The 13,989-nt window shown below is 33.1% G+C and overlaps 2 protein-coding genes across 2 annotated transcripts; both read right to left on the reverse strand.

The window, feature by feature from the left end:
• Positions 1–68: 68 nt before the first annotated feature.
• LOC110424454 (uncharacterized) lies at positions 69–907 on the reverse strand. Its single transcript, XM_021439019.2, has 3 exons — positions 642–907; positions 421–551; positions 69–335 (listed from the first exon to the last, which is right to left on the reverse strand). Exons 1-3 carry the CDS (start codon positions 777–779, stop codon positions 230–232), a joined length of 375 nt encoding a protein of 124 aa, XP_021294694.1. The 5' UTR covers positions 780–907; the 3' UTR covers positions 69–229.
• An 8,364-nt stretch (positions 908–9,271) lies between these two features.
• On the reverse strand, positions 9,272–11,131 carry LOC110414908 (protein DETOXIFICATION 49-like). The gene has a single exon (XM_021426307.2). The coding sequence runs from the start codon at positions 10,996–10,998 to the stop codon at positions 9,463–9,465; it is 1,536 nt and encodes a 511-aa protein (XP_021281982.1). The 5' UTR covers positions 10,999–11,131; the 3' UTR covers positions 9,272–9,462.
• Positions 11,132–13,989: the final 2,858 nt, after the last annotated feature.

Genomic DNA, 13,989 nt, shown 5'->3' on the forward strand with positions numbered 1-13,989 from the left:
TAGGTTACAAAGTAACCCTTTAAGAAAACAAAAGTGCAGATGTCGACCTATAACCCTATACAAATCATCTGATCAACCTAGACAATGCAAAAACCATCCAAATATTCTTCCTTTACAAAAAACCACCCCGTTCAACTCAGAAGCAGACAATAAAACCTGTTCCACGCATTCCCCAACCCCATCCAAAAACAAGCACTACTGTATGTTCAGCTACCAATATGTTAAACCATTAAAAACAAAAACCAAATTTAAAAGAAACACGAGTTACCTTTTTGGGTGCTTGAATAACCTGTCTAAATGACCTCACTGGTTTCTTGCTACTAAGCTCCACTGGCCTATAAACTCAAATCAAAACAAATATATATAAAAAAACTAAAACAAAAAAATTCAGACCTTCTTTCAGATTAGAAAAAGATATACCTATTCTTGTTAGCGCGGCGATGCTTGTTCTCTGAATGGTGTTTTCGAGAAACTGACTCAGTACCATCGGCACGTGCTTTTTGCAGCTCTTCAAATGTAACTTCAGCTAATTCCTCCTCTATCTCTTCCTCCTACAACCCTCCCAGAAAACGAAAAACACAATCAATAATCAATTGAGAATCGGAAAAAGAAAAAAGAATAGCTCTATAAGATATACCCACTTCATCAGAATCAATGTGATCATCAGATTCCTCTTCTTCCGAAGATTGAATCTCTTCTTCTTCTTCTTCTTCTTCTTCTCCGCGTTCCTCAAAGTAGGTTTTGCTTGAAGTGGCAGTTGAGTTAATGGGTTTCTTCATTTTTCTAAAACTGAGTGGAAGAAGGCTAATCCAATAGCTGCCAGAGTGACGCAGGGAGCTAAATAGGGGCGAAACAAAGGAAACAAGTTTTTATGAGACGGAACTGAAAGAAATTTATCTAACAAAGGGTTTGGCCAAAAAGCAGAGCAAACTCGCGCTTTAGGTTGAGGAGAAACCAACTTACCGGTACCAGACAGACCTAAACAAGGCCCACGGGTAAAGCTGTTCAAGGGCATGGCTAGATCCGGCCCATAACATACCACACTGGTCCACTTAGGCCCAGAATGAGTATTTCATTGCCCACGTGGCAAGACAGTGTGGCAATACTAACCACGTGGCAAGCGTGGAAAAAACACAAGAAAAGCAAATCAAACGGGAAAACACTCTCTTTGTTCGTCTGAAACGCAGGCAAAAACCCTAAATTTACGAAATCCAGGAATCAAGTGAGGACACGAAAGCAACAAAATTCTTCTCTTTTTTTTCTGCTTCACGAGTTGAGTTTCATGGAAATTGTAACTCAAAAGTCGTGCCTCACCTGAACGATCTAAAACAGAGAGAGAGATTCCTGGATCGATAATGGGTTTTGCATTAAGGTTTCAATCGATTTGGGTTTCTTAATCGAGGCTAGGGCTTCAGAGTTTTTCCTTTCCTTTTTGTGTAGATGATGGATGGTTTAGAATACTAAGCGAGATAAATATTCATTTAATTTCTTTTAGCCTTTTTTTTTCAAATTTTGAATTTCCAATTCATAATTTCATTCATTTATTTACTATGGATAATTTTATTTTTTTATAATTTAATAAATCAATTTTAAATATCTAATGCGCACATAAATTTCATGCGTATATTGTAATACAAACATTTAACAACGATAATTTTGATTTTTTTAATACAGTCCATTTCAATCTACTTGTCTGAGACACTCATCCGACCATGAGGAGCTGGAATTCAAATGGCAAAGCATTGAAGACTTGTGATACGTCGGCGAAAGTGAAGATCATGTTGACGGAGACATTGATACTTTGAGCAGCAGAACGGATTTCAAGCGGGAAGATCTCACTGGTCACCAGCCAACCTAGAGGACCCCATGACCAGCCAAAGCCAGCAATGTAAATGTACATGGCGACCACCGCGAGGGTGCTTCGGGTTGGTTAGCCACTCGTAATTCAGGCTTCTTTGTTTCCGTATCAGCGGCCATGGCTGCAGGTTCCAACTGAGGCCCCATCTAACGTTTTAACAAATGGGTTTTAGTCTTAAACCTGGACTCGGAAGATTATGATATGAGCTTATAGGCCCGGCATCGATGTCCTTGGCATAATATAATATGATCATTGATCCCCTGCAAATTACAACTACATTTCCAATTACGACGTAGTATTGAAAGGAGTTTTCATTCAAGTCTTGAAGAAATATCACCGGAATAAAATCCCTTTTTCTAATCCAAACCTCATACTTTGTGACAGCTAACACTCCAAATTAATGCCAGTAAAACTAGTTTTATCATTATTTTTACTCCTCAATTTTATATATTTAATATCATATAAGCTATAGTGACATCATTACTAAAAACATAAAAAGGCACATCAGAGCCCCCGCAAGTCAAGCAAGTTTTGGAACTTACTAGACATACTTTCATTGTCAAGGCCAGGAAATAAGAAGATATGGAGAAATTTTTATTGTTGTAATTCAATTTCAACGTGTTTTTTTTTTTTTTTGGATACTTCGCATGGGAATCTTATAAGTCTAATGGGATAGCGTGCATGAATACACATTTTAATTAATGTCGGCCATATTTCACGTTTGGACATGATCCTTGAAAGGTTGATTAGATATAAATTAAGGGGAAAGAATATATCACTTTCTATGTAATTATCAACGTTATAATATTTTTTATTTTTTGAAAGACAATAATATTTATTATAAAAATTTCAAAAGAAGTGAGCAAGGCAGTGGCAGACTAAAAGAAAAAACAAAATACCACAAAACTCAAATACAAACAGTCTGTCTATTCCCAGAAAATCAAGATTACTCAGATTTACTGGATGCTGGACAGATACAACCCTTTGCAAAAAGGAGGTCCAGTACAAAAACATTTACATATTGTTGCCCGCTCAATTAGAAAATAATATCAATAGCCATGAGCAACGACAGAAGCAGCAAAGAGATCAGCATTATTATCTTGATGAAAGCTCATTAATGTTGTTTAATTAATGATTACTATTCAATAAGAATCAACATATAACTCCATTTTCATTCTTCAACATCACTCTAATGTATAAAAGAAAAATGATATAATAAAGCCTCTTCGTACTATTTATGAAAGTCAAACAACAATCGTACTTCCCAGCCTAGCTTGTGCTTCCCACACTTTCTTTTCCTGATACAGGTTCAAACAAGGGTTAACATTACAAGTTTGCAATCTTTTCATGAAAATATAACTTTAAGTATGTTTTAATTTGATTCAAACATTACAAGTTTGCAATCTTTTCATGTAATCCAATGCTTACGCTTCTAAAAGCTCTTGTAATTGTACATGCATGATTAATAATTCATGCATTTGGCTAAGGACACTGAAAATAATTTAGATGGAAAAGAATGCGATGCCCATCTTATATTAATTAAACAATAACAGAAATATTATATGATTAAGTTAATTTTCCTGAGACCTTTTAATTTAATTCATGAAAGTGCTAGATTCAAAGGATTTGAATTTGTAAGGTTTAAAAAATTTTGGCATTAGATTCGAATCTTTGAATTGCTGGTATCCAGCCCCCGTTTAGCCACGCACATGCACGTGCAGCGAATTTGTTCTTGTTCATTGTCAAACCAAAATTCCACGTGCACCGCTAGTCTACATTTTATATTAATTTCGCCACATAAAATTATACCTACATTTATTCTTTGCATTAATAAAAAAGTTAGGGTAAATTCATATACCTTATCGATTTAGAACTGCTAAATGGATTACTAGAAACTTGGTAGGGTATATTAGATTTTCACATTTTAACGTTTAATCAAGTTTTTATAATTTTATTTTGAATTAAATAAAATTTTATATCTAACGATTTATTATTGTCATTAGTAAAAATGTTACTTATATTTTTTATGTCATGTGACATGATTACATAACATTTTATTTCCTATATCAATGTTACGCTAGTACCATATAAATATAAAAAATTATAAATATTATTTTGATAATGATAATTAATTAATCATTAATTATAAAAACATGTTTAATTTAAAATAAAAATATAAGAGTTTGATTTAATGTAATTAAAAAGTAAGAATTTATTTAAATTTTTAAATAGTTCAAAAGTTTTTTTAATTCTTAAATACCCTTTAATTGTAATATGAGAAATGTAATTTACTAAATCAATTATGTAAATGCAAAGGCATATAGAGTAAAATGAGGCTAACCCAAGGTTTACTAATTTATAAGGAATCAAACCATGAAACAAACACAGTATAAAAAAAATAGTAGTCTTTTTTTTTTTGGTAAATGGAAAAAGTTAAGAGAGATTGTAGAAATTAGAATATTAAACGTTAAACTTATTAAAAATGAGTGACAACGGTTAAATCAATCTAAATTATTAAAAAGATTAATTGAAATTCTTTGAACATGTTAAAAATATCAATTAATAAATAAATGGATTAAGGGAGGCCAAGGACTCTATTCTATAGCATTATTATTATATTCTTGGGCTCATTTGAAGGTTCTTTTTTTAGGCCCTAAAGATTTTGTGCTCATTTTGATGCATAACGAAAAAAAGTAGTATAAAAAAATGAAATGGTTTTAATTAATAAGCGAAAGCTCTGATCAAATTAATTAAAATAATTAACGTTTGAGACCATTACCATTGTCTTTGGCTCTTTGTTGTTTCAATCAATAAGTTTTAATTGTCTTTTGCAGAAAATGTCTGATCAAATTAATTAAAATAATAATAAAATTATTAGCGTAAAAAGATAATATTCTAATATGACTAGATTATCCTTGTTGATTAATTAGTTTGACTTTGGAGATAGTTGTATATTTAATTTGTAAAATATGTGCATGGGACGGCCGAAGCGTTGTCCATGATTCATGCCTGACATCGAATGGCTATATATATCTTCATGCATGCATGAGCAACCAAATTTCGCATTATTCTTATCTTTAAGTTTTATATTTGTGCAAAAAAACATATTGTGGTGGGGTTTGAAGCATCACTACTTAGATTATTATTCTATAAAAGCAAAACACGTCAAGCTAATCTAAGGATTAGTGGAAGGATTATGCTTAACCGACCACCTACCGACTTTTTAATATTCTTAAACAAAACATTTATATATATATATATATATATACACACACACATACACACTATTAGAAATGTTTTTTTTTCATTTGAATATACATTTTAACATTATCATTTTAAAGTGTCATGTTCTTTTATTAATTAATACAATTAGGATCATACTCTCAATACCTATTTCTCTAAATCATGAGGTGAAACAAACTATCCTATTTGTTGTTTAACATTATCTTTTGGTGAACTATCATTTTTGTTTATTTATTCATCGTGGCAATGATTTTGATAGAATCTCAGCCTAGCTATAACATGGGATAATTTAATGAATTAAGTTCTTTTTATGCAACTTAACATGTTGTATATATAGAAGAATTAATGTGATTAGTGACATCAACTCAATATTTTCTTTTAAAAGTTTGTCTTTGGTGAAGAATCCATTTTTCCTTAAAGATCATCATGGTTCTAATTTTGATGGGACTCTATTCTCAATTTTTATTTGCCAATAAGCATTAAATATATTTAGTCAAGCTCTAAATTGTAGAACTAGGAAGCAAAAAAGTTTCTTTAATGGTATTTTAATGAATTGTTACAAATTAGAAATTAAGCTTCAAAAAACAACATGTTGTGATATTTTTCTAATTAGCTAATCCCATACGATTCACATTGATAGAAAGGATTTGGAGTTTTCCTTTATATTTTAATTAGATCAGTCTTATTATTAATACAATGATTAATCTTTTATTTAGGGCTTAATGCAAGACACAGAAAAGGTTGGTGAGCCGGCACCATCTTGTCTTTTCATTAGATAAGTCTTCAACAACTGCTGGGGCAGCCATTGCCCCGTGGCCGACTGGCAGGTTTTGATTCCGCTGCAAAATTTCTTTTCACTTTTCCATCTTTTAATACTTTTTTTCTCTTCAATAAAGAATAATTAAGAGTACACCTTTTTTTTAAATTATTTTAGTCACTAAAATTTTCTAAATTAGAATAAATTCTAAAGTTTTTTATATGACCACTAACTCGTTCTCTTAATATACATTATCTACATGTCTTGTATCTAGAGAGACAACAATTTAGATAAATTTGGTCAAAAAGATAATTTCTAATTTTGATTAAAAATGTTTTACTTTTAATTTTTATATTTGATAAGAAATCGTTTTATAAACAAAATATTAAAGTAATTGCCCCAACATGAAAATGGCTATTTGAGTTTAGAGTCTTAGATGGCTAATTATATTATAAAAAATTTTGTTGAATATGAAACAAATTAATTAACATGACAAACCCAGTCAACCTTGCATATACATGTAGTTCTTACTTTTATACTTCAATTTAGAAAGATGGTCAAACGAACAGATCTGGGTGTTTTTACAAATGTCAAAAGGCAGCTGATCAATTAATAAAAACTATAATATCGTTTTGCTTTTGGAAGGAATCATGATCCCAAACCAATTTAACTTTTAATTAAAAAAATTGAATTGACTTTGCAATAAATTTAATGGAAAAGCTAGCCAATTAAGTGAGATTGAGGTGGTTGTGAATCGGCTTCCCTTTGAGGACTAGTTACAAAAATTAAGCTAATAAATCTATGATATGCATTTTTAAGACATGGTGGATGACACCAAATCGATGGATGGGTTAGCACTTAGCGTGCGGAATAATCCCCATTACTGAATAATATATGAAATATTTATGCAAAGTCTTTCTCATAATCAAGTATCTTGATCATTAGAATCGGAAATTATTGACATTTGACATATAATTAATGATATAAGAGTTTTTTTAAATATAATCATAATGCTTAGTTTTCTTAATGTTGGGTCAAAAACATCCAAAAAATATATAGAGTATTTTGTAAAATGAGATTTTTCTATTTAGATTGCCGGTATTAAAGAGGCGTTGGATTTTATTGAAAAAAAAAAGTTTTAAAAATATTACGAGTTGAAGAGTTTGATTGAATAAGGTTAACTATATGCAAGTTGTGCTAGAAGTTAAAAGGGATGGCGCATGCCATGCCTAGAAGCATTATGTAATGTTCGTTTTTTGGGGATGAGACTGCTATAGAAGCCAAATGCAGGTTTGCAACCGTTACAATATCCCATAATTCAAGTTAGTTACTTCAATTTTGCTTCCTGAGAAAGGATAGAGACAAAGAAGATAACATAGGATTGGTCGGACAGGTCCCGATGACCACTGAAAAGAGGGCAAAAATGTTTCTTGGTCAGGCAAGACAATATGTGTAAAAATAGCAAACATCATCTAGTAATCTCGTTACACATGGTACGTACCTTTGAAAAATAAACCGACATTTTCTTTTGTCTAATTAAAGATCAAAAGTACTAAGTTCAGTTTCTAAAGAAGGTTCTTAAACGTCTTATAGATTATATTAGCTGTTTTGACCTTGTAAATTTAAACTCGAAAATTGTGAAAAACAACCTTTTTTGATAAGAGCATTTTAAAAATAATCATCAAATTAAATTTAATTGTTTTTAGTCATATTTAGTTATAACTTAACAAAAATACTATTGAAACTATTTCAAATAAATTAAACCATTCATCACAATGTCTCTTTATTTGTGCTTCTGATTTTTCTCTTTCAACATCTCCATCTCTCTAATTTTATCAACTTTTCTCTTCAGCATTTATCTACTATGCTTCTGATTTATCTCTCTTGCACTTTCAGATTTCTCTTTTCAACACTTTGAAAACATCAAACAATGATTTTGATGTACTTAAGTGGATGGCTATTTGGAGAATTTGATTTTTAAGTATTTTTTGTAAAACTAAATAGTAGAAATGATAATAGATGTTTGAAATAATTTTTAATTGGATCAATTAGGGATCTAAATACCAATAAATTCAAAATTTAAAATTTATAAACTTAGGTTTTCAATGATATTTTTTTTATTTTTTAGTCAAAATAGGTATTTTAGATAAGAAAATTTATATTTTGATTTATAAAAACATGTTAGAAATACTTTAATCGGTGTCAAATTATCAAAAAAAAAAATAGAGAGTTGAGAGAATTTGAAATTTTAGTTTGTAAATAATAATAACAGTTTAGGCATTAAGGTGTAATAAAATGATTTTGAATATGATGTATAATAATAATATTTTTTTAACCTGGTGTGTAATAATAATATTTTTTTCAATATGACGTGTAACAACCTTTTTTAATCGTAGTGTATAATATATTTTTGTACATGACCTATAACAAAAATATTTTTTTTAAGATGGCGTGTAACAACATGTAATATGTTTTTGTACATAACGTGTAATAAACTAATCATGGCGTATAACATGTTTCTGTATATGATGTGTAATATCATGACGTGTAATTTCATTAAGAGTAATGTTATTCAACTTATTAAGAATAGTTAAAATTATAAAAAATATTATTTTTAAAAATATTTTATTTTTAAAGATCATTTTTTAAATTGTCCCTTTAAACTTGGTGGACAAAAAAAAATTTAGATGCAATAATTTTATATGACAATCTGAATTAGCTACGGTCAAAGTGCTAGAACGTAACCAGACTTTTCTTTTCTTTTGATCGACAAATCCAATTAGGAGGCAAATGAGTGGACTCCACTTATGTCCATGCGTTCAGGTTCGAACTCTTGTTGACAAAATGGAAACTGCCCAATCTTTACAGAGGTTATCCGTAAAATATTGAGAAAACCAAGTTCTGGCTTGAAGTCTACGAAAAGGTCGGAAGAAGAAAATTTGACAATCCAATAGATTAGCATGATACTAAGTTGATTTTAGTTTAGAATATAATTAGATTAATTTAATTATTTCACCAATCAGAGGCAACCACGTTTAACTTTAAGCTGCTAACTTTTCATTATCTACTATTTAGTAAATCAATTTCTGAGATGAAGTGACTGGGTTCAAATAACCCCTGTTTAGCGCGTTTGAAGGGGAGAAGTCATTCACGGAGTCGGCAAGTTGCAAATGGTGACCAGTTGGGCACGTTAGAATCCAACCAACCGACAAGAATGTTAAAAACAAAATTGCACACGTGCCATTTTTCCATCATGGAGTTGTACGCGCCCAATTGCAATGACGATTAGCAGATGAAAGGGGATTGTTACGCGCAACGCGAAGCGCTTCCCGACAAAACGGCACAATAAACATTGCCTCGAACGAGAAACTTTGTACTTCTTAGTTTTTACTGACAAAATCTATGTTCTGTTTTTCTTTACTATTCTGAAACAAGAAAACAATGCATAAAACAAAGTCCGTGCCGATTTTTCTCCCTAAATTTCAATTCCATTCCCCCTTTATACTTTACATGAATTGGACCTAAATAAACTTATAGTAATGTTCTGATCAAATTCACAAGGAAAAAAATATTGGTTAGAAATATCAACCCCATGTGTTCCAAATCAGACGGGTAAGGTGTTTTGGTTTGCGTCGTATAATAATCCTGAAGATTCTTTTGAATCAGAATAAACTTTCAAAGCTCCATCATGGCTCGCTTGGTCATCATCATCCGCAGGGACGGCTCTGGTGAGTTCCTGTGCCCTCCGGGCTTGAAGGTCCCAATCTGTACAAGCCACAACGAACAACATGGTAACCACACACGAGGCTTGGGCGGCTAGAAGACCAAGCCAAAGACCTTTGAAGTCAAACCCGGCAAAGAAACTCAACCACACTGCAATTGGCATGCCTACCAAGTAGAAACACCCCAGGTTGATGTTTGCTCCCGATTTCGGTCTAGCAGTTCCTCGTAGAACTCCGCAGCCTGTTGTTTGTGGGCAGTTTCCAAGCTCACAGAGTCCAAGTATAGGCAAAACCATTGATGTTAAGGCAATGATTTCTGGGTCTTCGGTGAACATGGTAGCCCATTTTTTTCTGACCAGTATAGCGAAAGCCAATGCTGAAAGTCCTATGACGGAGCTCGAGGAGAGGCCAACGATTGCAGCCAGTTTTGCTTTGTTTGGATTGTTAGCTCCAAGTTCATTTCCAACTCTAGTTGACACACCGAAACTTAAGGAAGATGGGAAAATGTATATCAAAGATGTGGTTTGAATCAAAATGCCCATTGAAGCGACAGTTGCTTGTGGATTAAACAACAACCCACATAGCAAAATCATGATTTCGTACCACCACCATTCCAGGCAAACCGAAATGCAGCTTGGAATGGATAAATTCAATAAATAGTTCCAGCCTTTTAAGCACTCTGAGGAAATTCCACCCCATGTTTTCTTGTACACCCCGGAGATTTTAGCGTAAACGATCAACAAACCTACGAGATTGAAGTTCGTCCAAATGGAGCCTAAAGCAACTCCTTTGATTCCAAGATTGAGCACAGAAACAAGAAGGTAGTTAACGGGAATGTGGAGAAGAATAGCCAAAGCAGAACAGTATGTCAGTGGCAGAGTTATGGACTGAGTCCTCAAATATGTACGCAAAGGATGCAAAATGGATTGTGCTAGGAGGTCTGGAAGAGAATAAAGAATGTAGGATTGAGCTTCATTGGCAATATTTTCATCTTGGCCGCAAAAGAGAAGGATATTTTTCATGTTGAACCACAAAGAAGCTATGAAGATTGAAGTCAAGAGAAGCAGAAGTATCATCCTTTGCATGGTGAGGCCAAGAAGTTTGTATCTTTTGGCACCAAAAGCTTGCCCACAGATGGGTTCCATTCCCATGGCAAGGCCAGAGAGAACTGAGTACCCAGTAATGTTAGCAAACCCAATAGCAAGCGAACCACCTGCTAAAGCGAGCTCCCCTAGACGACCAAGAAATAACATGGAAATCATGGAGCGGGAATAGAGCAAAATCCCTGTTAGCACCATCGGAAAAGCTATACTGGCTATGCCTTTTGCTTCTTTAGCTACAAGAGACAGACAAGTCTTTTCTGAATCCTGGTCTCCTTTTTGTGCTGTTGGGTTCTTGGGGTTCAAAGGAGTTAACATGTCTGTTTCCTGTACTTTGATTGAAGTAAGATTTTTGTGGTCCAAACTCTGTTTGCAAGATGAGGGGAAGCAGCACAAGATTCTGGACTTTTCTGAACGGAAAGGAAAAATAGACAGGGTAACCAGGGAGGGGTTTGGGTGTAGTTTGAATGAGAGATAGCCGAATGGGGGAGTGGCTGCTAAGATATAAAGAGTTTGTGGGGCTTTAACCGGGGCTTTAGTCTGTTGGGGCACAAGGCGAAATAGACCACTCAGGACGGCCTTTTAAAGAGAGAAGAAGGAAAAGAGTTGACAGATTGAGCTTCCAGATTCCAACTGAAGTTCCATTTAGAAACATTTCCAGCGTGCTTTTATGACCGATTAGATGTCACTGTTGGGACCTGCAAAAAGACAAATCAATCTCTTAACAAAAACTTGCTGCCTCGCTGCTCCAATGGCTTCACAAGTGTCAAGTATTTATTAGGGGAGCTTTCGAACTTTAAGCCTTCAATTCCGTTCTTTAATTGTGGGTACATAAACATATATTTAACCCTTTAATTTCTTTAATTAAGGGGACCAAGCGTTTAGCCCTCAACTCTTAATTGATTGGTTATGCTCTCTCGTTTAAAGGTTCCCGAGAACGTTTTTGGTTGAGGGGACAAAATAAATATTTGGACGGTTGCCTTGACTTATTTGTTGCTCAACCTCTACTGTTTTGTTGCTTAGGCAACAATCTAAACTTTCTCAATTTTATTCTAGTTATGGATTGGTTGCTTTAAATATGAGTAAATCCTTTTCTTTTAATTTATAAAAGAGTTCCTTTTACTGTAGTTTTAAAATTCAATCAAGTTTTATAGTTGGATTAAACATTTATCTCATGTAATAGAACTCAATCAATTGGTAAAAGCAGAACAATGTTGAGATAAAAATGTTAAATTTAAACCGTAATATTTATTTTTATAAAAAGTATAATTTTATATAAAAAATAAATAAAATAATATTCACATTGAACATTAATATTATTTATGTAATACATAATAATAATATAAAATTATTTTTTGTAACAACCACATAAATGATGTTTGATTTTTAATTTAATCACATATAACATAAATCGACACATTGTATGTTATTATTTACCTTTTAAAAAATATATATAAATCGACACACAAAAGCAATGAATTTAATTTAAAATGTTATCAATATGAGGATAGGGTTAACCACTTTAGCCCTAAGATTTTGTCTTGGAGCAGCGGGTCGGCTGGATGTCGACGATGAAGTGTAGCAATGGCACGAGACTTTTAAACCAAAAGCTCCATGGCTGGTCCCAGCAATCAGCTGGAACATACCACATACAGCCCTTGGACGGTGGCACGCGCGCGAGGTTTGCCGATGGGCATCCTTCGTGCACGTCTCTTTCTTTGTCTTGATCGTCATCGTTGTCTTCGTCTTTGGGGGGCAGCATCTTCCTCTGTAATCGTAAACGCCCACGGACACAGCAAAAATTGAAAGTTTGGGATTTAAGAAATGAGTCACAGAGACTAAAGTATAATCGAACTGCAAATCAAACAGTGCAGCAATTTTTGTTCTATGTGACAGAGGGCATTCATGCTCGAGAAGTCACAAGTTTAATCCCTGTTTGAAAGGTCCTACCTTATGTACAAATTTTCTTCAAATCGAGGCCTGGAAAAGTCAATTAATTATTTTTCTATGGTTATATCCTGTTTGAGGGCTAGTCTTTTGTGTTGGCTCCACCCTCTTCCTTAGATCACATGAGGAATTGTTGCTTGGAGATGTCACATGCTTGATGATGTCACAATCTGTAGTTTCTTTGATAAGCAATTTGAGTCCTTGCAATTAACTAACCATCCACTAGCACTAAGATAATAAGTAGTCAAAGAATGGGCATCTTACCGACACAATGAATCTTGATGGAGTTTACTATAGTACTTTTGGTTTTCAATAACAACCTTAACCTAACCCCATTATTACAAAATATTGTTAAGTTCTAGCACTAAAGCTCACTTTTAGACTGGTATAGTTGAAACGGTGTTAAGTTACAGGTAACAATAGACTTGAGATTTTACATAAAGAGTGGCTAAAAAGATAATCATATAAAATTATATATTTATATATTTTAAATTTTATATATATTATAATAAAAAAATTAAAAAATAATGATCGTCACCATGTATCTTAACTCCGCGCTTAGTCGTACAAGTATTCTTTTCTCATGCTAAATGCTAGTAGGTAGCTAGAAAATGTAAAACCTACGCCTCGTAGTTTCTTGAAAATGTATGCTTGTTTTATATTTATGTATGCATTTAGAGTAGTTTTTGACAATAAATTTTTCTTGGCATACATATATACCCTAGATTATGCATCGGAGGATTCATGGCTTGACAAGAGGCAAATGATTCCATTTGTTTGTTTGAGAAAAAAGTTTCAATGATTTGAAAAATACAATGAACGCAACGTGTCGGTTTTACTTCACTCAAAGACTTGAGAAATTGAGACATTCAACATAGCTCAAAGTCATTCAAAAAAATTTTAGGACAGGTACATTTAATTCCCACTATAGCAACAGGGTGTGAATGTGCAAAGAAAGATCATAAGACTGGTAGTAGTATCTAATTGATGGGGCATTTGATCATTAGAATGTTAAAAATTTGACATTTATTCGATCTTATACCAAGAACCAAAAAACGTTGTAGCAGTCAGCAATATGATGAAAATTTTGCTGCGATGATAGAGGAAAGGTATTAACGTGTAACGACCGGCAGCATTAGAGTCTGTTTGTCTTTGTTGAGGCAAAAGTTGGGTGATTAAGTCAAGTCAATTTGGCTGGATTAATTATACTTAATATTGATTTTTAAGGTTTGGGGTTGATTTTTAAGTACCGGCTTAAGGAAAGTTTGCTTATAATGGGTCACTTCATTAATAGTTGGAGTTGATTTTTCTGTTTGTGGATTTATATAAAGAGGGTTGATTGGGTAGGGCTTTATTCGTAAA

This window comes from Theobroma umbraticum, unplaced genomic scaffold (assembly GCF_002168275.2).
Source record: "Theobroma umbraticum cultivar Fairchild unplaced genomic scaffold, ASM216827v3 scaffold_30.0, whole genome shotgun sequence".
NCBI lineage: Eukaryota > Viridiplantae > Streptophyta > Magnoliopsida > Malvales > Malvaceae > Theobroma > Theobroma umbraticum.

Coding starts and splice junctions, on each gene's coding strand:
- LOC110424454 (XM_021439019.2), bottom strand. CDS start 779: ATGAAGAAACCCATTAACTCAACTGCCACTTCAAGCAAAACCTACTTT. Junction 552..641: donor ATCACATTGATTCTGATGAA/GTGGGTATATCT, acceptor GGAGGGTTGTAG/GAGGAAGAGATAGAGGAGGA. Junction 336..420: donor CGCCGCGCTAACAAGAATAG/GTATATCTTTTT, acceptor TTGAGTTTATAG/GCCAGTGGAGCTTAGTAGCA.
- LOC110414908 (XM_021426307.2), bottom strand. CDS start 10,998: ATGTTAACTCCTTTGAACCCCAAGAACCCAACAGCACAAAAAGGAGAC.